General features: G+C 50.2%; 1 protein-coding gene across 6 annotated transcripts in view; it reads right to left on the reverse strand.

The window, feature by feature from the left end:
* EMB2757 (Transducin/WD40 repeat-like superfamily protein) overlaps positions 1 to 23,371 on the reverse strand; it is a 121,403-nt gene that overhangs the window by 22,054 nt on the left and 75,978 nt on the right. For all 6 annotated transcript variants that reach the window (XM_086772149.1, XM_086772146.1, XM_086772148.1 and 3 more), the window contains 3 exons: positions 7,069 to 7,135; positions 6,822 to 6,904; positions 6,597 to 6,688 (listed from right to left, as the gene is read on the reverse strand). In XM_086772149.1, coding sequence (XP_086628275.1) covers positions 6,597 to 6,688; positions 6,822 to 6,904; positions 7,069 to 7,135 — 242 coding nt within the window. The remainder of the gene's footprint in view (positions 1 to 6,596; positions 6,689 to 6,821; positions 6,905 to 7,068; positions 7,136 to 23,371) is intronic.

Here is a 23,371-nt window from a genome sequence, read left to right on the forward strand (position 1 = left end):
GCTACTGATCCAAAAGGCCACTGTCTTGCGCCAATTGATCAATGCTCCCGAAGCTGCACCAAAAACCTGTAGCGACTACTCTACCCTTTGAAGATTGGCCTCCTGGCCATGCAAAAACAATCCCGTGTCATCAGCAAACTCAGCATCGAGCAGGTCCTCACCCCGGACTGGGAGTTGGAGTCCTCTCAAACCAACCTCCTCTGCCGTCAGATACATGCTCATAGCCTCAGCAAAGAAGAGAAAAAGAAACGGGGCGAGAGGACACCCCTGACAGACTGACCTGGTCAACTCAAAACTCGGCCTCCGTCCTCCTGCCAGCACCTGGCTACGAGCTGTGGAATATAGAGCTGCCACTCCTTGAATCCAAACTGGCTCAAAGCCCAGGCGAAGCATAGTGCCCTCTAAGAAACCCAATCGACTCTATCGTATGCCTTCTCAAAATCGAGAAGCATCACGACCAGGTCCTCACCGAGAAATCTAGCTCGGGCCGTCGCCTCCCAGAAGGTGAAAATGTTGTCAAGGATACTGCGCTCCTTGACGAATGCTGTCTGGGTAGCATGAATCAACTCCCCAAGGAAGGGTTGGATCCTCAAACTCAAGGCCTTTGCTAAGACCTTGTAGACAGTATTGAGGATCGTAATAGGTCTCCAATGCCGAATATCATCTCATACTCTCTCCCCCTTGGGGATAAGAAAGATCAAGCCCTCTGAAAAGCTCTGTGGCATCACTCCAATGTCCAAAACATACTGAAAGCCCCTGCGGAGGCCTGGCCCCAAAAGGTCCCAATAGCGCATAAAAAAGGCAGGCGTCAATCCGTCCTCCCCAGGGCAACTATGGTGCGGAAGGACCCTCAAAGCCTCAGCAAGCTCAACCTCTGAAAGAGACTCACCCTGAACTGTGCGCATACGATTTGTGACCCTCCTCTGTACATGGGCCCACACAGTCTGTCTGCAAGCATCCCGTGCCTCCGTGGCTGGCTCCGCTGAAAGCAGGTCTCTATAGAACTCAGTGGCAATGGCTCTGATCTCCTCGGGCTCAGTGGCTAACGATCCGTCCTGCCTCCTAAGCTAGTGTACTCCTGCTCGAGCATGGCGGCGTCCTATAATCTCAAAGAACTCCCCAGTCACTCTATCACCAAGCTGCGTCCACTGAGAGGCCTAGCGATGATAGTAGAACTCATGTCTCTGCTCCTCTGCCTCTCTAACCTCCTGGCATGCTTGGCTCAGCTCGGACGCCACGCACTCACATGTAGGCTGCTGCTCCTGAAGGCACTGGAGCGAAGCAAGGCTAGGTCTCAAACGACGCTCCCGCTCTCGTGTCTCTCCTAGCCGTGTCAAGGCTACAGCGTGCAAAAAAGAGCTGAGCTTGAAGAGTCTCTGGGCACACTGGCCTGCTGCATCCTGGTCAGAGCTCTGGCTATCATCCCTTATCCTCTCAATGTCCTCAGATAGACTAGGATCTGTAAGTATCCTCTCTAGGATCCTCAACTGCAAGCTGGTCTCCCGTGTCCTCTCCTCAAGTGTCAAAATAACTGACGCATAGTCTGAAAAAGAGGTGCCAAGCGAGAATGCCAATGGAGCCCCCACGCTCCCCGAACCTGTCGCCCACATAGAAGCGATCAATCCGTGATAGATTAGTCACTCCCTGTCGGCGATCCGACCGAGAAAAACTAAGACTGTCCTGAGAGTGGGAGAAAGCCTCATGCTGCCATGCATCAGTGATCCGTAGTGTCATGCAAAATCGCTCCCAAGCTGCTAGCTCCGTGCCGTGCACTGTAACATGACAGCCTCCCACCCTATCGGCCGGATCCTCAAGCATGTTGAAGTCTCCCCCGACACACCAATGTGCGGCCTCGGGCAATGCATCCGTAACAAGGGTCCAGAACTCTGCTCTGGCACTAGCATGGTTGGGCGCATAGACATTGAGCATGCCAAAGAGCTCATCATGCATCCTCAGAATAACATACTGTGCTCTACCAGGCACAATGACCCCGCGATCCACAATGGCCTGCCGCCATACATCCGCAATGACCATACATACTCCTCCCTGCCCACCCAAGGGCCAAACCCTGCAGACCAAAATGTGTCCCATCTACCAAGCATCACCGAACTGTATCTCCGGATCCTGCTCTCACTCAAATGGTGCTCCTGCATCATCAGAATATCAATACTGCCCCCAACCAGACATCTCTGAAGCTCCTGCCTCAAGCAGCCACGATAACGTACAGTGTGCGCCACCAAGGCCCTATACATTCCATAAGATAATCCTCATGGATGACCTGCTGAGGTGGAGGCTGTCTCACCCGTACGGCGGGCCTTCGCAAGCGGCTGGCATGGAGAATAGTCCCCATCCAAGCGGCTACGAATCTGCCCACCCGGTGTGCTGCAAGAATCTCGGATCAGGCACCAGTGGTTGTGTCCCATGGCGACTACCTCCCGCTCAGAGAGAGCAACCTCGTGTATGCATACATAACCAGGGTCGCGTGCTAGGTCTGCACTATGCGAAGCACCAAATGTAGAATCCCGGAGGCATCCACACTCCCGGTATCCAAGAAAAAATGAGCCAACTCCCAGAGTCGGCCTATCACGTCTGTCACCTCCAGATCGCTCACATGGTGAGAAAACTCAACTGCCTGAGTCTTCAAAATGCTAAGAGCGAGATCCAGAGTCCACTCCCGATCGCTAGGGCCACAGAGAGGGAAGGAGAAGGCCACCGCTGAATCAAGTGCCTTCTTCCCTCGGGCCGGAGGTATCACTACATGAACTCTGATGGGTGCTGGCTCATGATGGCCCTCCGCTCCAAAAAGCCGTGTGAAGGAGTAGTCAAAAGCCTCCGAGCGCTATCTAGTGTCGAGACTACTCAGCCGACTGCGGATAGAGGATATCCGTGAAGCCCGAATCGACATGGTAAGTCTCCTCTGCGGTGCTCGAGCAAGGTCGGTGCTCAGTGCCCGCCAGACTGCAGGTGAGCGCCAGGGTACTGCTAGGGCCTCCCTGGGGGCGAGCGGAGGGGAAGGAGGGGGGGGAGAGGGGGGTGGAGAAGGAGCCGCTGACAAAACGGGAGCGGGAACGGGAGGAGGCGAAGGTGGAAGCGAGGCGGGAGGGGGGGAGGGGGGAGGGGGGGGGGGGGGGGGGGGGGCGAAGGAGGGGGTGCTGGCATCTCCTGATCCTCAGCCTGGGGTCTCCTCCTGGAGGGGAGCAAAGCTGTTCCTCGCTGGAACCCAGTGCTGCTGAGACTGTGGCTGCTGCTGCATCGGTCTCTGGGCGTGCTGCTGTGGCTGTCTCCCTCTACGGCGCCCCTGTCCAGGCTGCCACTCGGAGGTCTCTATGGACTGAGCAGGTGAGGTGTCCCGGAGGCTGCCTGCCGAGCCGCATCTGTGGGCAGGCCATCGGGGGCCTGCTGCTGCTGCGGTGAAGGTCGGAGTCTCCTGCGAGGGCAGGCCTTGGCCATGTGGCCGACCTATTTGCATATAAAACACTGGTTCGGGAGCCCCGAAAACTCCACTCTCTGATCAATCCATCCCCCCCCTATCCTAGGTAGCTGAATGACCTTCGGAATGGAGGAGATGTCAGGAACCAAAACTCTGACCGAAGGTAGACCAGCTGCTCTAGCCACCACTGAAGCTGCTGTAGGGCCAGTCTCAAGCACCGAGCCCACCAATGCTCCTAGCCTAGAAAGGAGCGGAAGGTACTCGCGGCGGAGTCCAGGGAAGCAAATTGTGACATGGAGTAGGCGCTCTCCCTGCTCGGCCGCTGCTGGGTCGAAGCCATGCTGCCAAGGTCTGAAGAATGCCCGAGCGCCCCTGATGTCAAGGGGACTCATGGCTAGGACCTGGGCCACGCTCTAGGCTGGAATCGAACTCAATCTGGTAGTGTCCACGGCCCAGTAACTGAACGTCCAGGATCTTGCCCACATCTGCAAGAAGGCGGGCCTGGAAGATCCCGGATCTCCCCTCTGCTGGGGCGAGTGCCGACTATATGGCAGATGGTGGAATGTGCCTGGAGGCATTTCACCTCTGTGGCGAGGCTCGCTTCCTCTTCTGGCGAAAGAGAAAGCCTGATGGGGGTATCCTCAGGGGCGAGCGAGGGGGCTGCGGAAGAGTCCCTCTGAGGTGGGGTGGGAGGGGCCTCCATCAGTGTCTGAAGCTAAGTCGAAGGCGAAGCGAAGGCACAAAGTCCTGCAAGAACCGAGCTGCACAAAAGGCGGAGGGGGAAAGGCGGAAGACAGAGAAACAGAGGGGGGCGGAAAAACCACAAAAAGGGAGGCGGAGGGGGTGGTGAGTCGCTGAGGAAGGGTAACAGGGGGGCGCAAAGGAGGAGCAGCAGGAGTGGCGGGCGCTACAGAGCAGGGGCGGGGGACGCGAGAAGACCAGCGGGGGGGGAGCAAACGCGAGGGCGGAGAGGACGACAGGGCAGGCGGGGGGGACAGAGGATGAGCCTGTTGTCCAGCTGGACTCTACGCTCCCTGCTCAGCTCTCCTTTTCCTGCAGCCCAGCCTGCCAACTCCCTCATGAGAAAGAAGAAGAAGAAGGCATGTACATGCTGTTCTGCCCCGCCTGCTTTTCACCAAGAATGAGGCCTCTCTCTACAGCCGCCAGCCCCTCTATAAGAAAACGCACACACCTCCAGCTTTCAGCCCTGCCCGCCAAAAAAAAAAAGCACCTCCATAAGCTGCAGCCTGACTTCTTCATAAAAAGGGTCTCCCCCAAAAATAGCTTATGGGCCACGATCCCTCCATAAAGGGTAGTTCTTTAATTTTTAAAGGTTTTAAACCTTTGTCCCCTTCCCCCACATGGGGTTGCAAAAGGACCTTATTAAATGCCTAGAGTCATCTTTGACCCCAATAACTGAACCAATCTGTCCATGTTATTATTTCCCCAAACTGGTGCCATTCACACTGTCCACCGTGTCCCCGTGCACACTTGCAAACTGTCAAGAGAAAAAAACAGGGTCATGACATGCCTCAAGAATGCCAACCGTGTTCCCTCGTCCACAAGCCCACTCATCAATGTAAAAACAGTCCAGTCTAGAGAGGTTGGGGCTTGTACCTCTCGTCTGATCTCAAGAAGCTTAGACTCCCTGGGCTGTGCTCAAACTCTGGTAAGTGCCGTGGATCCTGTCCCCGTAGAGCCAAAATCAGCTCGTACGGGAGATACTCCATGGCAAAAGCCACACTTCTAGTCCCATGCCTTTGGCCCCGCCGGGATCCAAGGTGGGGTATGCATCTCCGTAAGTGAGCAGCTCTTACCGAAAGTGATTGATTCAAGCACCATAGTCACAAGGAGAGCGCAAAGGGTGATCATTAGGATTGGAGAGGACAGAGTGGGTTTCCTTAGCCTGTACGCTCGGAACACCATAGCAGGCAGAGCAACTTTTTGGATTCCGGTCCATGAGTCCTCTCACAAGCTGATTTTGGTGCAGGGGTGGTGATTTTAGGTGGCGGAGGACAGACTCGAGGAGGCATGGACACCGTCTCAGGGACGGAGTACTCGGCTTGGGAGGGGTGCGACCTCGGCGAGATGGTGCTCCTAAAGGAAGAGTATATCAATAGGTCCACCGATTACGACTCTGTGAAACTCCTCTCTGAGGATCCTCCGCCTCCTCAAGCACTACAGTTCATCCAAACCCTGACTGTTCCATAGACAATCCGCATATCTAAGCGCAGTGGGAGACGGAACTGTCGGAACTGCCCTCCACTCAGAGAGTCTTGGGCATGGGTTTGGATGGTGAGTAATCACAATCCGGTCTGGGGCGAAGCCTCTCACCAGGTGGTTACGAACCCTACCCTCCATGTGGAACATCTCTATGTGGGCCCTCCAGCAAGCATACTCTGGACTCCATCTGTCACAGTGAAGGTATATGGAGGGGGGGAGGGGTCCTACCATCGAGACATGAACAAATACAAAAAGGAGCACCTCCAGGCTAGAGGACACCAACTCCCCGCCTTGATCCTTGTGGCTAGAGCCACCCAACTCCATCTGCGCCAACGGCCAAAAGTGAGTGAGCACGTCAGTAATCCAGAGGTCCTGCAGATGGTAAGAGAGCTCTACCTCCTGCCCATGCATGGCAGACACGGACTCCATGCTCCATACCGTCCCCAAAGCCGCATGCAAGGGGAAAGAGAAGACCATCGCACCACTCTCCGTGGTGAAAGGCCTGGAGTGATGTAGAACCACACAGATGCGGATGGGAGCCATCGTCTCCTTGAAAATACCAGCTTCCGCTACGGGAAGGCATCGAAAGAAACTGTAATTCCTCCTGGCCTCTTCGTTGGTTTGCAAGATTGTAGGGAGCCATCCCCCACACGGACATATCCACAACTTGCTCCAGGCACAGCCCTTATCAAGAAGCTCGGAAAAACCATCGGCATTCATTCGTTTTCTTGGATTTGGCTACTCTTAGATCGAGTTTGATTCACCTGCAGTGGCTGTCAGAGTGATGCAGCTGAGTCCCGTCGTGCTTAGGTGTACTTTGCAAAATGGCACCATGGCTTCAGTGTATCATGCAAAAATCACTCTACAATTCCAGTATAATAATCTATTCTGTAGACATAAGCAGTTATTTTTCTAGTGTGCAATCCAAAGATGAGAGCAGCACCTGCTGATAATCGATAGTAAAAAAGACTGTTTTGTCATCAGCTGCCCCAGAGACACCACCGTGGCAAGGGCCATCTAGTGCTATGCTTAACACTGTCAAAGTGCAAAAATGGATTTAGAGCAAAGAAGCTGAGGCATATGACCACAGATTAAACAACTACAAACTCATCTCTGTTAAAGCTATGCTGTAAGAGTTATAATTTATTTAAAAAAATGTAGATGGAACCTGGCTCTTGATGAAATCTTGTCATTAAATAAGGCATTTTTGCACTACGTAGATCCCAAATCGCCATGCTTCCATCCTCATACCTTCAATTGGTATCATCAACAGATTAGCTTAGAATCTCTTTATTAAAATTGACCATGTAATTCCCGAGTCTGTGGGGATATGACTACAGAATGATTGCTCATGTCACCATGATGGTTTTCACATTACTGCAATAAAAGTCATCCCATCAAGTAAAAGAACTTACCCAGCAATGATATTTAAGAATCCTTCTGCATTGGGCTGTGTAAATGCCTGAATAGCCATACACATTCCTACATTGATTCACATTGTTGTCATACAACAGAACACTTGGATCTCCCCAAATAAAAAGCCACAAAACGTGCAAGATGCTATTGCCTAGAGCTGTCACGATTGCTCAAGCATGCTAAGAAGGGACATCAACAAAAGAATGAAAGGATCGAGCATTTGCAATGCCAATTTCAGACAGCTTTGTTTCCATGCTATGTATTCGTAGACTATCATACGTCACCATGAGATGCAGAGAATCTTATGTCAACTGCACACACGTGGACATGGCTAATCTCATAGATAATCCCTGATTAGGCAGCAGTCTTAGGGTATATTTAGGGCATTAGCAGGCTCAGGCAAGGAAGAAGAAGCAGGTCCACAAGTATCACCAGTCGGCCAGATCATACGCACAATACATGGGAGTTAGTAGCATTACATGATATTAAAATGATTTTTTGTGCTTGTCTCTGCAATCCAACAGTAGTCGGATTGCTGCATGAGCCTATAAATAGCACGCAATAGTTCAGTCATAAGCATCTGATCCCTAGTTGGGGGTACCTCATAGTCAAGTCAGCCGTTTGGTCAAGAATTCAGTCCCTTTTTGGAAGGCAAAAGGTCATGGAAATTGTACAGCAATATACATCTTTTTGTACCATAGTAATATACTGAAAATACAATTCATCTCTCTATTCTCTCTCCTGTCTATTCCTTGCTTTTGCATTAGTGTTTCAAATTAGTAGGTGGGATCCAGTTAGTCAAGGCTTCTGCATGCAACATTGGTATCAAAGCATTCAAGCTCAACCATCTAAGCACTACGCTGTCCCAGGTAAGGTGCACAGTTCAATAGAAGCTCTGGTAAGGGGAAAAAGATTGTAGGCATGGGGACAGTGGAGGAACAGATGCACAATTCTCAAACTAGGTTTGGAGTGGAATCGGAGGAGTGACGAGGTTTATCAATCAAAGTGCACACACGCAGACATGGCTAATCGCATAGCTAATCCCTGATTAGATATTAGTCTTAGTCTTAGGGTAGATTTAGGGCACTAGCAGGCTCAGGCAAGGAAGAAGAAGCAGGTCCACAAGCATCACCAGTCAGCAAGGTCATAAGCACCATATAGGGGAGTCAACAACATTACATGATATTTAAATGATTTTTTGTGCTGGTCGACAGCAATCGGATTGTTGTAGGGGTTCTCCCATGAGCCTATAAATAGCAAGCAATAGTTCAGACATACGCATGTGATCCCCAGGCAAGTCATAGTCAATCTTTTGGTCAAGAATTCAGTCCCTTTTGGAAGGCCAAAGGCCATGGTAGTTGTAAAGCAATATACATCTTTCTATACCGTAGTAATACAATTCATCTCTCTCTTCTCTCTGTTGTCTATTCATTGCTTATACATTAGTGTTCCAAATCAGTAGGTAGATCAAGTTAGTCAAGGCTTTTTTTCTTTTCCAAAAAAAGATCCTCCTATTAGTTACCAAGAAAACAGCCATGATGGCTAAATACAAACTCGTCCCCAAATGGGAAGCGAGAGTCACGATGCATAAAAGGGGAGTATGCTCCTCCTCTGGCTGGCTGCTCTAGGAGGAGACGGCTATCTCATACAATGGGGGGACGGGAAAACAACCACAGGTGGTCTGTAGTGCCAAGTGGGCTTGCCACCACTATCAGTAAGAAAGGGACCGTGATGCCAGATCCTCATGAAGGCCTCCCGGCGCTTCCGCATGTGGTCTAAGCCACCTTGAAGCTTCCCCACTGACCATGGAGGATATGAGTGATGTTGAGCCAGATGCTCCGGATGGACTCCACTGACGGGGTAAGGGTGCCTTCCATGGCTTCGCTGCATCGAGCTCTCCAGATGTGCCACGCAGCAATACTGCTGCGAATCTCCCATCTCTCTAGCTGAAACATGGAGTCCAGTGACCTATAGGTGGAGTTGGAACTGGCACATCAGAGATATGTAGGTGAGAGACTTGAAGGGCTAGTCCCCCGCCCTCCCCATATGCATGACGACTGCGGCCTTAGTGGCCCAAGCGATTGTGTCCCACGCAACAATGCAGGTGGAGGCCTGATCCATAGTGAAAATGCGTAGGATCCACTACCAAACCTGCTGAGCCTTCAGGAAATCCTAAAGACAACGACGCTCAGACTCCTAGGGATGGCCACACCTCGGACATAATGTTGGTCTACCCCCAATGGCCAACCAAGTGCTAGCTGCCAAGCTCCTATGTGCCAGCTGCCACATGAAGAGAGTGATTTTCCGTGGCCGAAAACTATCCCACCACCACTTCCAAAAATCTGAATAAAAGTGCGGCAGGATACTTTGGGACTACCAGTGTCTTGTTGTTGCTGGAATGCCCTCAACCTTTGGCATTTGAATCCTATGGCCCATCCGTGCAATGTATGCAACAAAGGGGGTGCCATGCATCTCTTCACTGTCCTCTAGATCATGCCATGTCCGCTCTCCGGGGTCCCACTAGAGACACATGAGAGGCTGGACGACCTAAATCCAAAATCACCAGAGTCTCTCTTTGGATCTCCAAGTGATGTAGCAACATTCTCTCATCCTACCAATCAAGTGTACACTACCAGTCTACCTTGCTAGATTTTTTAGGTCTCTCAGCAACCATATGGAATACTGAGTGGACACAAAAGTTGCGAGCTATTGCGGGCATTTGGGATCTTCGTTAAAGCAGGATTTCTATATTCTTTTTTAGCATTTGGAATTTTTTTCTCAAGGTGGAGGGGGGGGATAAGAAATTTAAAAAAATGTACCGTACGATATCGTACGGTACGGTACCGTACCATACGAACCGTATGGTACGAATGGGTTCGTACCAGTACGAGAAACAACTATGGTTAGAAGATAAGGCCTTAGTGCCTATAAATACATTGTACATGGTGTGACTATTATCATTCATAATACAATCGTGTTCATGTGCAATCTCTTTCTCACTTGAGTACTATTGTTCATACTAGATCAGAGCCATTATTACTCGGCATCGGAGGCGCCTACCTTGCTTCTACGACCTCTCCATTCTAGACAGCACCATGGCGGAGATACTTGATCTAAGGAGATGGCAACACTTCAACTGATCAGCATACATGGATCTACCTGATATACATTTTTCAGTATTTTCCAGTATTTTCTACTCAGTATCATCTCGGAGTCTTACAGTTTTGTTCTTATAACTGTAGGACAATCAATTTATTGTACTTTTTAGTCTCATTTAATTGTTCTCTTTGATGAGACACCAACTTTAGATGTACTCTCAGTTTTGGTCTCATAGGCCACTATGGCCTCTTAGAGACGTTAATATATCATTTCATTTCATTTCATTTCTCCTCCATATCTATGTCTATGCATCCACACACCATGGCTTGATCTCTCCACCTCTCCTTCCACTCTCACTCACTGCCTCCTAGACTTGGCCATGATTCCAACACTCCCCATGCATGCCTCTTACATGTTGGCTGCCTAAACCCTTGGCTTTAGGTCTCTATGGAAATCTAGAAATTTAGGAGTCAGAAAAAAGCTAGGCTCTAAGGAAGTGCGATGAAACTTAATTGAGTACTACATATCTTGCCCAAGGACTAAGAACAAGAGCTCTTGATGGGATCATCTCTTTCCTCTTCAAAACTAGATGAATTATTCTAGCATTTAAATATTCTTGGAAGCACCCAAGAAAGCTTTGAAGCTAAGATATTGCATCCGGAAGCCTTGACTATCTTGGCTTCCATTCAGATAGCTGCCCCTAGAGGCCTAGGAGAGGGGCCTTACTGGGATCTAGGGTGGAGAGAGACTTAGCCTCGACATTGACTCCTCTATCCCTCCAGAGTGGCTGGCCGCAATACTGGACCCTCCTCCCCTACAGTGGCTGGGAGTGTTCAACAGGCACAATATACCCCTGGCAGTTCATGGCGCGGATGAGAGCTCCGCCTTACTCACCTTCTCTATTGGACCTCATGGTAGACTAGCGAGAGCGAAGACCCCCTTGGAGGATTTTAGGGGATGCACCTTGCAAAGGGTGAGAGTGATTGGTTTTCATGCACATGAGTGGCACCTCTCCCGACTCCTAAATGGCACGAGAATACATCTTTGCCTTTTATAGCATCAAGGCATTCCAACTCCTCTAAAAAGACATCCAAAATATTTAGATTTTGGGGAACAACCCAAGCAGAGAACCCTCGACTCAAACACAGTTTAAAAATTGAGGAAGATTCCCCAAAATATTTAGATTTTGGGGACAACCCAAGCAGAGAACCCTCGACTCAAACACAGTTTAAAAATTGAGGAAGATTCCCCCCTCGATGCCAATAAAGATCCTTTTTTGGCGTCGTTTCCAAGCAATGGATGCTTGGATCATCCTTTTAGGCTCATGGGCCAAGACGACCTAGAGTTAAGATGTGTTCGTCGAAGAAGTGTGTTGGTGCTGAACACATGCACGTAGACACGCATTGATGCTAAATCAAGAAGATCCCATGGCTGCATGAAAGAAGCATAGGAGGTAGACCTTGTGGTGGTCTCAGCATCATAAGTTGAAGCACCTGTTTGTGCTCTATGTGCCTCCTCCTTGAAGGAAGAAAACCGTTGAAAAAGCTTATGATCCATTAAACATCTTATTAGAGAACCATCGGAAAGGTACCACTCATGTTGTAGATGATGTTGATGAAGTATGCCTCTCTGAGGACTTCCTAGTCTTTTAATACTTTAAGAGACATAACTAAGATTGAATACAATAACTAAAGACAATTAGAGAACGGTTTTCCGAGAAAAGATCCTTTCATTAGTTATATAAAAATGCCCGTAGGGCTACAAAAGATCCTCTCCTGCTCATAAGAAAACAAAGCAGAGATCCAAGCAAGGCAGCTAGGGAGACTCTCCCTAGGTGCAGAAAAATACAAATATCAGTACAAAGACTGAGGGGCTATATCATACAATAGGAGGGGGGAAAAGCCAAACAGGTGGCCTGTAGTGCCAGCGGGGGGAACCCACGTGTAGGGTATAGAAGGGGCCGGTGCGCCAAGTGGTGTGGAAGGCCTGACGCCGCAAGATCGCCTCATCCGAGTCACCCCGGATGCGGTCATACTATCCTCCTACAGTGTGGATCAACTCCTGCCAAATCCACCGAACAGTCTCTGCTGGTGGCTCCAGTCTCCCCTCAAAGGCCCTGAAACACCGGGCTCTCCAGGTGAACCATATGGTGAGGCTGCTGAGGAGCTCCCATCGTAGATCCCTCTCCTGTGTCCAGCTGGCGGACGAGAAATCCGGTGAAGGAACAAGGCGAGGCTGGCCCCTAATGAATCTGATGGAATCTGATGGCCTGCCTGTCCTGCTCCGTTTCATAGCCCATAGCAGGCCCTGACGAAGTCGACCAAGCAGCCGCACCCCACGTATACATACCCTCTGGAGAGAGGGGGGCCAGAATGCGCAGCATCCGCAGCCAAATCTATTGCACCTGAGGACAGTCCCATAGGCAATGTCTCTGTGTCTCCATAGGGTGGCCGCATCGACCGCCGCCGCAGGCCGCCGGAAGACCGCTGTAGACAAGCCAGGTGCCAACTGCAGAGCCCCTGTGGGCGACCAGCCCACTGGAAAGTCGAGATCCTGCGTGCCTATCAACTAGCCCAGAGCCTGGTCCAAAAATCCTCCAGGAACTCCTGTGAGAGTCCTTGTAGCCGCCAATGCTCCGATGCAACTGGAGAGACCAATCTCCTTGCCGTCAAAATATGTCTCCCCAACCGAACAGTATACTGGAAAAAGGTGATCTCTGTGGCCTCCGGGGATGCATAAGGATCATGCCACTCGTACTCGCCAGGGTCCCACTGGAGCCGGGCCAAGGGGCGCGCTGCATAAGCCCATATGCGCCAATGAGAGTCCACATCTGCAAGGTGTGGGTCAATATGCCACTTCCGAGAAGCGGCGGCCACTACCCGTATCCCCTGAAAAATGCACTCTGCAACCAAAGGCGACTCCACCTCCACTCTCTGAAGTCTGCCCTCATCCTGGATCTCATAGTAGAGGCATCTACCATCCTCAATGCAAGCTCTGACAGCAATCAGGATCTCCAACTGTGTAAAGGCTCCCATCCACCGTGGGGCCACTGGCTCGAGAGGCGTGAACCACTCCTCTGTGAGTGCCTCCTGAATGTCATCCCTCATAATCAGCCCCCCTCTGAAGTGACTCAACCTCTCCACCTGGATCTCCTCTGGGAGACTGCAAAAGGCCTGTCAGTCTCCAAAACTACGTGCTGGGCCTGCCGCCAATGGTCCCCAGGCTAGACGAGGCCGAGAACCCAGCATATGACCCTGCTCTGTGCGAACCGCTGGGCTCCAGATGAGCGGCTATCTGGCCCGCTCCTCATCACAAGAAGGTGGTCTCTGAAGGAGTCCCGGTCTCAGCAACTCCCAAGCTCGCAGGATGCTCAAGGCAAATCTGTCCTCCCATCCTCTACTGAGGCCTGTCCTCCTCATCTCTATGAAGATCCATTGTATCTCCGACGCCCAAGTGCCCCCTGCTGGAGGAGCCCGAGCCTGCAGCCGCTACAAAAGAAGTTCTTTCCAAGGCTCAGCGCCTGGAAGCAGCCCCCGAACAATAAGCTTCCCCAATAAGGCTCTACTCTGATCAACTGGATCTATAATGCCCAAGCCCCCCTGGGCCAGCGGAAGTGTAATAACTGCCCAAGCGACCTTAGCCCGGGCTGACTGACCGTCCCGCCCAGACCAAAGAAAGTTCCTGATCAGCCTCTGTACCTGGCTGATGCAAGAGCTCGAGAGGATCCAGCAAGACGTGATGTACCACATGGTCGCTAAAAGCACCTGATTCGCCACCACCACCCTCCCAGCCAAGGATAGCCAAGCTGTAAGCCAATACAAAAGCTTCCTCCGAATGCTCAGAAGAAGCGGGGCAATCTGCTGACAAATCTAGTCCAATTTGGCATCCCAAATACCGCACTGCTGTGCCAGGACGAATCCATCGAAAACCCGGGTCTGGGCTCCATGCCGGAGTGGGAGCGCTACTGATCCAAAAGGCCACTGTCTTGCGCCAATTGATCAATGCTCCCGAAGCTGCACTAAAAACCTAAAACTGCTCTGCCCTCTGAAGATTGGCCTCCTGGCCATGCAAAAATAAACCCGTGTCATCAGCAAACTCAGCATCGAGCAGGTCCTCCCCCCGGACTCGGAGTTGGAGTCCTCTCAAACAAACCTCCTCTGTCGTCAGATACATGCTCATAGCCTCAGCAAAGAAGAGAAAAAGAAACGGGGCGAGAGGACACCCCTGATGGACTGATCTGGTCAACTCAAAACTCGGCCCCCGTCCTCCTGCCATCAGCACCTGGCTACGAGCTGTGGAATATAGAGCCGCCACTCCTCGAATCCAAACTGGCTCAAAGCCCAGGCGAAGCATCGTGCCCTCTAAGAAACTCCAATCGACTCGATCGTATGCCTTCTCAAAATCGAGAAGCATCACGACCAGGTCCTCACCAAGAAATCTAGCTCGGGCCGTCGCCTCCCAGAGGGTGAAAATGTTGTCAAGGATACTACGCTCCTTGACAAATCCGGTCTGGGTAGCATGAATCAACTCCCCCAGGAAGGGCTGGATCCTCAAACTCAAGGCCTTTGCTAAGACCTTGTAGACAGTATTGAGGATCGTAATAGGTCTCGCATTAGTGCATGGTTACACGGATTCGGATTATGCCGGTCATCCAGATAACCGGAAGTCTACTACCGGTTATGTGTTTACATTCACAGGAGGTGCTGTGTCATGGATATCCAGGATGCAGAAGTGCACTGCCTTATCTACTACAGAGGCCGAGTATATTGCAGCCACAGAGGCTTGCAAGGAGGCATTATGGCTATCTCGGTTATTGGTTGATTTGGGCTATACAGGGGATATTCCATTGTTGCATTGTGACAGTCAGAGTGCCATCCAGTTGGCAAAGAACCCTGTCTTTCATGCAAAGACGAAGCATGTGGATGTGAAGTATCACTTCATCAGAGAGGTGATAGAGAACAAGCAAATTCAGCTTGTTAAGATTCACACGGATGACAACCCGGCTGATCTGTTGACAAAGAGTTTGCCTCCGGAGCGGTTTGCTCATTGCAGACACTTGATGGGCATTGGATGAGGCCAGTTTCAGCCTTGATATGGCCTTGTATATTATCATGTACATGCTGATTTTTCCTTTACTTAAGGGCACTTTGCCTTTAAGTGGGAGGTTGTTGGGGTAAAGGCACTATGCCCACCCTTATAGTGTGTACAAGCCCATAAGTTATAGTACATAGTACACTTAGTACTTTTAATGTACTAAGTGCACTATGTGTACTAGTGCAATATACATGTGTGATAGGGGAGTCACACACTCATCTCTTGGTGAGTTGACTTATCCCCACAACTCTCTCTCTCTCTCTCTCTCCCTTGTTTCTCTGTGTATGTCTCCCACATGAATAACCCTAATTAACTCTCCCATTCACTATGGACCTCACCGATGCAAGAAAGATTACCTTCGCCGCGTCTTTGCTGAAAGACAATGCATTCTTATGGTGCAACGGCGACTTTCTAACGGAAAGACCGTCAACACGTGGGAAAAATTCGACATTTGACCCAAACTAGATCATTGGCCTCTTATATCTCGCAGTTTACCAGTTTGGTACTGGAGATTTCAACATTATTCCCAGAAGACAAGCTACATGCTTTTGTTGAGGGATCTTCACAAATATGACCCAGTTGATCTTGCAGCTGCTATTGGCTATGCTGAACGCATAGCCGATATTCCAATTACACAACGGGGATCTTCGTTACAAGGTCGCCGAGGCTCTTCTACTTTCGGCAACGGCATAAATTTGTTCGTGATGGTTCCAAATCTTTTGGCGGTTCTCAACCTCGACCCAATTCTCAGCAGCAGCAGCAGCCCTTGCAGAAGCCTCGGCAACGAGAGGGGTCCTTTTCTGATCGACCATGGCGCGAGTCTTATCAACCACGAGGATCAAACCGTGGTCGTGACTCCAACAGTCTTATCAACCACGAGGATCAAACCGTGGTCATGACTTTGGACGCGACCAATCCCATAACCCGAAGCAGTCCCTTGCTACTACAGGTCAACAGAAGATAGGTCTATGTACCATTTGTTCTAGAAACCACTGATGGTTCGAATGCCCTAAACAATTCAGTATTCGGCAAAACTCCAATGTAGAACCTTCCACCTCCGAAGACAAGTATGAGGCTCAGCCTTCAGATAATTCTAAAGGCAAACGTGTTATGGTTATATCCCAGCACACACAAGCTTGCGTAATTACTTCAGTGGTAAAAATACAAGATGCCTCTAAAATTCCAACCTTCGTGTCCACTCAGGTGTTGACACTGCTTGGCTCAATTTTCGACTGTCCTATCACAGCTCTAATTGATAGCGGCTGTTTTCACAATTTTGTGGCATTGCGATGGTGCAACGATTGAAGATACACACTATTCGCAGCCCCCACAGCTACAAGAACGAGTTGGCAGATAGATCGAGTTTTAATTGCAACACTATGGCTCCTCGACTCTCCTTCCGCATTCACCAATATCGCGATAAGATGGATTTTGAGGTTATGCCTTTATCCCGATAGGATATGATCTTGGGTGAGCAATGGTTACATCAGTATGATCCTCTCATCAGTTTTCGCAGCCACACCTTACAGTTTGTCAAAGATGGTAAGGACATCGATCTCCAAGGTCTTCGTGATCAACCCTCCACACCAACCTTGTCCACACTACAAGCAAAGTGGTGGGTTTGAAAGGCCGGTTCTTTTTCGACACTCTTAATGGTTTATTCTACAAAGGAGACGGTGCCTGACCAAAATTCCAAGGTGGCATATTTGGCCCGACCTTCTTTGCCCCACATTTGGATCTGTTTCCTGCGGAACTATCCCAAGTTTTACCTCCTCGACACATAGTAGATCATCCGATTGATTTACTTGCTGGCAATTCGCCACCGACTCGTGCTCCATATCAAGTCTCTTTTACAGAATCCCAAGAAATTCAACGCCAGTTAAAGGAGCTCTTGGACAAAGGTCATATTCGTCCCAGTAAGAGTCCTATTGGTGCACCAGTTTTGCTCATAAAAAAGAAAGATAAGTTAATGCGACTTTGCATTGATTATCGTGCCCTCAACAAACTCACTATCAAGAATAAATATCATCTTCCTCGGATTGATGAATTATTTGATCAGTTGCTTCACACCAAGGTATTTTCCAAGATTGATCTAAAGTCTAGATATCATCAGATCCGTATTCGTGAAGGTGATGAACACAAGACTGCCTTCCGCATGAAGTATGAACATTATGAGTATTTGGTCATGCCTTTCGGGTTAACCAATGCCCTGGCAACTTTTATGAGTCTCATGAATGACCTTTTTCGTTCTGGACAAGTTCGTGATTATTTATTTGGACGATATTTTGGTATTTAGTGCTTCAATCGATGAGCACAAAAAGCACCTGCATCAAGTTTTTCAGGTTTTACGAGATAATGCACTTTTTGTCAATCTAGAGAAAAGTGAATTTTTCAAGACATCACTGGAGTACCTTGGGCACATCATTTCACCTCATGGCATTTCCGTTGATTCTAAGAAGATACAAGTTGTTTAGGATTGGCCGACACAGCAAAATATTCATGATGTCAGATCGTTCTTGGGTCTTGCCAATTTTTATCATACGAAGGTCTTTAAGTTTGCAGAAATTTCAGCACCTTTGAGACAGAGGTTTTAAAATCAGCACTTGCTTTTCGATGGTCCGATGATGCTTCTCACGCCTTTAGTAAGTTAAAGGTTGCTTTAACAACAACCGCAGTAATGGCAATCAAATCCCAATCTTCCTTTTGAAGTCTTGACAGATGCTTCTGATATTGCAACTGGCGCAGTTCTCATGCCATAGTTGTTTCTCGTACCAGTACGAACCCATTTGTACCGTACGGTTTCATATGGTATGCTTTTTGAAAAAAAAATTATTTCCCTCCCTCCCCCCCCACCTTGAGAAAAAAATTCCAAATGCTAAAAAAGAATATAGAAATCTTGCTTAATGAAGATCCCAAATTCCCGCAATAGTTCGCAACTTTCGTATCCTCAATATTCCATATGGGATTGCTGAGAGACCTAAAAATTCTGGCAAGGTAGACTGGTAGTGTACACTTGATTGGTAGGATGAGAGAATGTTGCTACATCACTTGGAGATCCTTGGTATAGGTAGGCTAGATAGTCAGATCCTCAAGTTATTTACGAGGGAGAAGATTTGGACATGGCCATTTTGATCTAGAGAGGAGTCCCTAAACCTATCACCCTAGATGCACTGCTCATATTTGTGCAAGGACGGTCCCTTAGTCATAAACGCTACACTGGGAGACCTTTGGTAGTGCATTATCCATGCAGGTTCTTTTTTGGAGACAATTGGGAGATCCAACTGGGAGAGACACATCTCCATGTTCTGGTTCCTCAAGCACTGTAGACTCCCCCCCCCCCCCCCCCCCCCCCAAACTTCCCTCACATTCAAGCTTGAAGCTTCATAGTTTGTAAGCGTTAAAAAAGAAAAAAACCGTATTTTATTGTACGATATCCAAAAATTTCATATCGTACCAAAAATCCCCGTACGGTATCGTATTTTCGTACCGTGACAGCTATGTCTCATGCAACAAGGCCGAGCCATTGCCTTTGACAGTCATAAGCATTCAACAATTCAAACATGTTATCGAGTGTATGATAAGGAGTTCTTGGCAATTGTCCATGCATATCGAGCCTGGAAACATTATCTTTTAGGAGCAGATTCTGTTGTGAAGACAGATCATCATTCCTTGAAGTATATTTTCACACAACTGGTTATGAATGCACAACAAGGCAGATGGGTCGAGCATTTGGCAAACTTCCATATGACTATTGAATATGTTCTGGTCTTTCTAATGTGGTGGCCGATGCTCTTAGCAGAATGCCTCAGGCCTTAGCAATGGCAATTTCTATAGTCCAAGTCGACATTCCAGCACCTTTTGTGGATCATTATGCAGATGATCGAGATTTTGCAAATGCTTTTCGAGTGATTACGACTCCACAGTCTAGTCCTTCTGATTTGAAGATTTATGCAGCTTATTCTCTCATCAATGGATTATTATATTATCAAGATCGTATCTGTGTTTCTCATAACACAAGTATGCGTAAAATCTTGGTGAAGGAACATCATGAGGTTCCTTATGCAGCTCATCCTAGTATCAACAAGACATATCGGTTGTTGACAGCTTCTTATTATTGGCCTTAAATGAAGCAAGATGTTATAAAGTTTGTTACAGCATGTTTCTCTTGTCAACAAATGAAAGCAAATAAACAAGCTCTTCTTCAACCACCTCTAGTACCAAATGAACATTGGGAAAGTATCAATATGGATTTCATGACATCTTTACCTTGTTCTTCGAAAGGTAATACACAGATAATGGTGGTGGTCGACAGATTGTCTAAAATGACACATTTTATACCGTGCAAGAAGACAGCTCAAGCTCCGGATATTGCTTCATTATTTATCCAGTACGTTTTCAAGATACATGGATTGCCAAGGTCCATTATTTCATATCGAGATCCTAAGTTTATAGGACATTTTTGGACTTCACTTTTCAAGTCACTTGGCATGAATTTATTGTTCAGTTCAGCGTATCATCCACAGACAAATGGCCAAACTGAAAGAGTTAATCAAATCCTTGAAGAGATGCTTAGACATTATATTTAGTCTTGCTTAGCATCTTGGGGAAGATTATCTAGCATTAATGGAATTTGCTTACAACAATTCTCATCACACAACAATAGGAATGAGTCCTTTTCAAGCCGCTTATGGTCATACACCAATTGTGCCATCGAACTTTGTTCTTTAACAGAAGGTGGCATTAGCGGATCAGTTAGTTCAAGAAAGGCAACATGTTCTTCTTCAAGTTCGAGATCAAATGATTCGAGTTCAGGAACAATATCAACACGCAGCTAACTGACGTCGCCGACATGATGAATTCAAAGAAGGTGATATGGTTCTTTTGTTCGTGGCTCCTCACCAATATAAAAGAGTGAAATCAGTTTTTCCAAAGTTAAGACCACGTTACTATGGTCCTTTTCGGATTATGAAGAAGAACTCTCCTTTGAGTTATAAGTTGGAGCTACCACTTTCATGTTGAAAGATTCATCCGACTTTTCACATATCATGGATCAAGAAGTTTGTACAAGGGGATATGCTAAAATCTTGGCTTTTTCGCTCGCTGAAGCTCCCCGCCTCACCCTGCTCTGCGCACCGTCGCTCCCCCCCCTCCTCGCGCCTGTTTGCCTTCCGCCCCCCGCTTGCTTCCCTCTGCTCGCCGCTGCGCCCCCCTCTCCTTCTTCGCTGCTGCGCCGCCCCCCCTCCTTCCTCGCCGCTGCCCCCCTCTTCGCCATTTCGCCACCCTCCCCCCGCTGCCGCCTGTTCGCCTCACCCCCCCGCTGCCGCCTGTTCCCCCCCGCTGCCGCCTGTTCGCCTTCCCCCCCCGCTGTCGCCTGTTGCCATCCCCCCCCCCGCTGCCGCCTGGTCGCCCCCCCCGCCTTTTCGCCTGCTCTCGCCGCCTCCTATCAGCAGCGCCCCGCCTCCCTCCTCCTCCTCGCGTTGTCGCCGCCCCCCCCTCTGGGCCTTTCCTCTTTTCGCCGCCCCCCCCTTCCCTGCTTCTCACCCTTGGGGGTTTTTGTTTTTTCCCTCTTCGTCTTCCATCCTTCCGCCTCTTGGTGTGCAGCCCGCTTCTTGCAGGTTTTCCGCTTTCGCCTCGCCTTCGCTTGAGCTTCAGACTCTGATGGAGACTCCTCCCGCCTCGTCTCAGAGGGACTTCTTCCGCAGCCCCCTCGCCCGCCACCGAGGTCCTCCCCATCAGGCTTTCTCTTTCGCCGGAAGAGGAAGCGAGCCTCACCGCAGAGGTGGAACGCCTTCAGGCTCACTCCACCATCTGCCGTATAGTCGGCACTCGCCCCAGCAAAGGGGAGATCAGGGATCTACTTCAGGCTCGCCTTCTTGCAGATGTGGGCAAGATCCTTGATGTACAGCTCTTGGGCCGGGGACATTATCAGATCGAGTTCGAGGCCGCCCAGAGCGTTGCCAAGGTCATTGCCATGAGTCCTCTGGATATCAGGGGTGCTCGGGCTTTCTTCAGGGCCTTGGCAGCATGGATTTGACCCAGCTGCGGCGGAGCAGGGAGAGCGCCTCTTCCACATTACAGTTTGTTTCCCTGGTCTCCGCCGGGAGTATCTTCCGCTCCTCTCCAGGCTCGGAGCACTGGTGGGCTCGGTTCTTGAGACGGGCCCCTCAGCAGCTTCAGTGGTGGCCAGAGCAGCTGGGCTACCTTCGGTCAGAGTGTTAGTATCTGACATCTCCTCCCTTCCTAAGGTCATTCAGCTACCTAGGATAGGGGGGGGTGGATAGATCAGAGAGTGGAGTTCTCGGGGCTCCCGAACCAGTGCTTCATTTGCAGGCAGGTCGGTCATTTGGCCAAGGCCTGCCCTCGCAGGAGACCTCGGCCCTCACCACAGCAGCAGGCCACGGATGGCCCGCCCACAGATTCGGCTCGGCAGGCTGCCTCAGGGACACCTGCTCAGGCCACAGAGACCTCGGAGTGGCAGCCTGGACAGGGGCGCCGTCGAGGGAGACAGCCACCGCAGCACGCCCAGGTACCGCTGCAGCAGCAGCCACAGTCTCAGCCTCACTGGGTTCCCGTGAGGAACAGATTTGCTCCCCTTCAGGAGGAGACCCCTGCAGCGACCGAGGACCAGGAGATGCCAGCTCCCCCTCCTTCACCTCCTCCACACCCATCCCCTCCCACCGCCTCGCTTCCACCATCGCCTCCTCCCGCCCCCGCTCCGGTCTCGGCAGCGGCTCCCTCTCCTCCTCCCTCGCCTCCCCCTCCTCCCCCTCCGCCCGCCTCGCCTCCCGGGAGGTCCTGGCAGCTCCCTGGCGCTCACCTGCAGTCCGGAGGGCGCTGAGCACTGACCTCGCTCGAGCATCACAGAGGAGACCTATGCCGATTAGGGCCTCACGGATTTCTTCTATTCGTAGTCGGCTGAGTCGCCTCGGCATTCGACAGCGCTCGGCGGCGTTTGATTTTACCTTCACACGGCTTTTTGGAGCAGAGGGCCCCCATGAGCCAGCACCCATCCGAGTGCATGTAGTGATACCTCCGGCCCGCGGGGAGGAGGCACTAGACTCAGCAGTGGCCTTCTCGTTCCCTCTATGTGGACCTTGTGACCGGGAGTGGACTCTAGAGCTCGCTCTCAGCACGTTGAAGACTCAGGCAGTTGAGTTTTCACATCACATGAGCGATTTGGAGGTTACAGATGTGCTAGGCCGACTTTGGGAGTTGGCTCATTTTGTCTTGGATCCCGAGGGTGTGGATACATCCGGGATTCGACATTTGGTCGTGCGCATAGTTGCAGATTTGGCGCGCGACCCAGGATATGTGAGCATTCACGAGGTTACTATGTCAGAGCAGGAGGCAGTCGCCATGGGTCACAGCCACTGGCGCCTGATCCGGGATTCTTGCAGTACACCGGGTGGGCAGACTCGCAGCCGTTCGGATGGGGACTACTCTCCATCCAAGCCGCTTGCGAAGGCCCGCCGTACGGCTGAGACAGCATCCACCTCAGTAGGACATCCATGAGGATCATCTCATGGAATGTACAGGGCCTTGGCGGAGCACACTTTATACGCTATCGAGGCTGCTTGAGGCAGGAGCTACAGAGATGTCTGGTTGGTGGCAGCATTGACATTCTGATGATGCAGGAGCACCACTTGGGTGAGAGCAGGATCCGGAGATATGGTTCGGTGATGCCTGGTAGATGGGACACTTTCTGGTCTGCAGGGTTTGGTCCGTTGGGTGGACAGGGAGGAGTATGCATGGTTATTGCAGATGCATGGCGGCAGGCCATTGTGGACCGAGGGATCATTGTGCCTGGTAGAGCACAGTATGTCATTCTGAGGATGCATGATGAGCTATTGGGTGTGCTCAACATCTATGCGCCCAATCATGCTAGTGCCAGAGCAGAGTTCTGACTCAGGTTACAGATGCATTGCCAGAGGCCGCACATTGGTGTGTTGGGGGAGACTTCAACATGCTTGAGGACCCGGCAGATAGGGTGGGAGGCAGTCATGTTACAGTGCACGGCACGGAGCTTGCAGCTTGGGACCGGTTTTGTATGACACTGAGGATCACTGATGCATGGCAGCATGGGGCTTGCTCCCGGTCTCAGGACAGTCT

This window comes from Cibotium barometz, chromosome 32, assembly GCF_041138505.1.
Source record: "Cibotium barometz isolate CiBa-2024 chromosome 32, ASM4113850v1, whole genome shotgun sequence".
NCBI classification, from domain to species: Eukaryota; Viridiplantae; Streptophyta; class Polypodiopsida; order Cyatheales; family Cibotiaceae; genus Cibotium; species Cibotium barometz.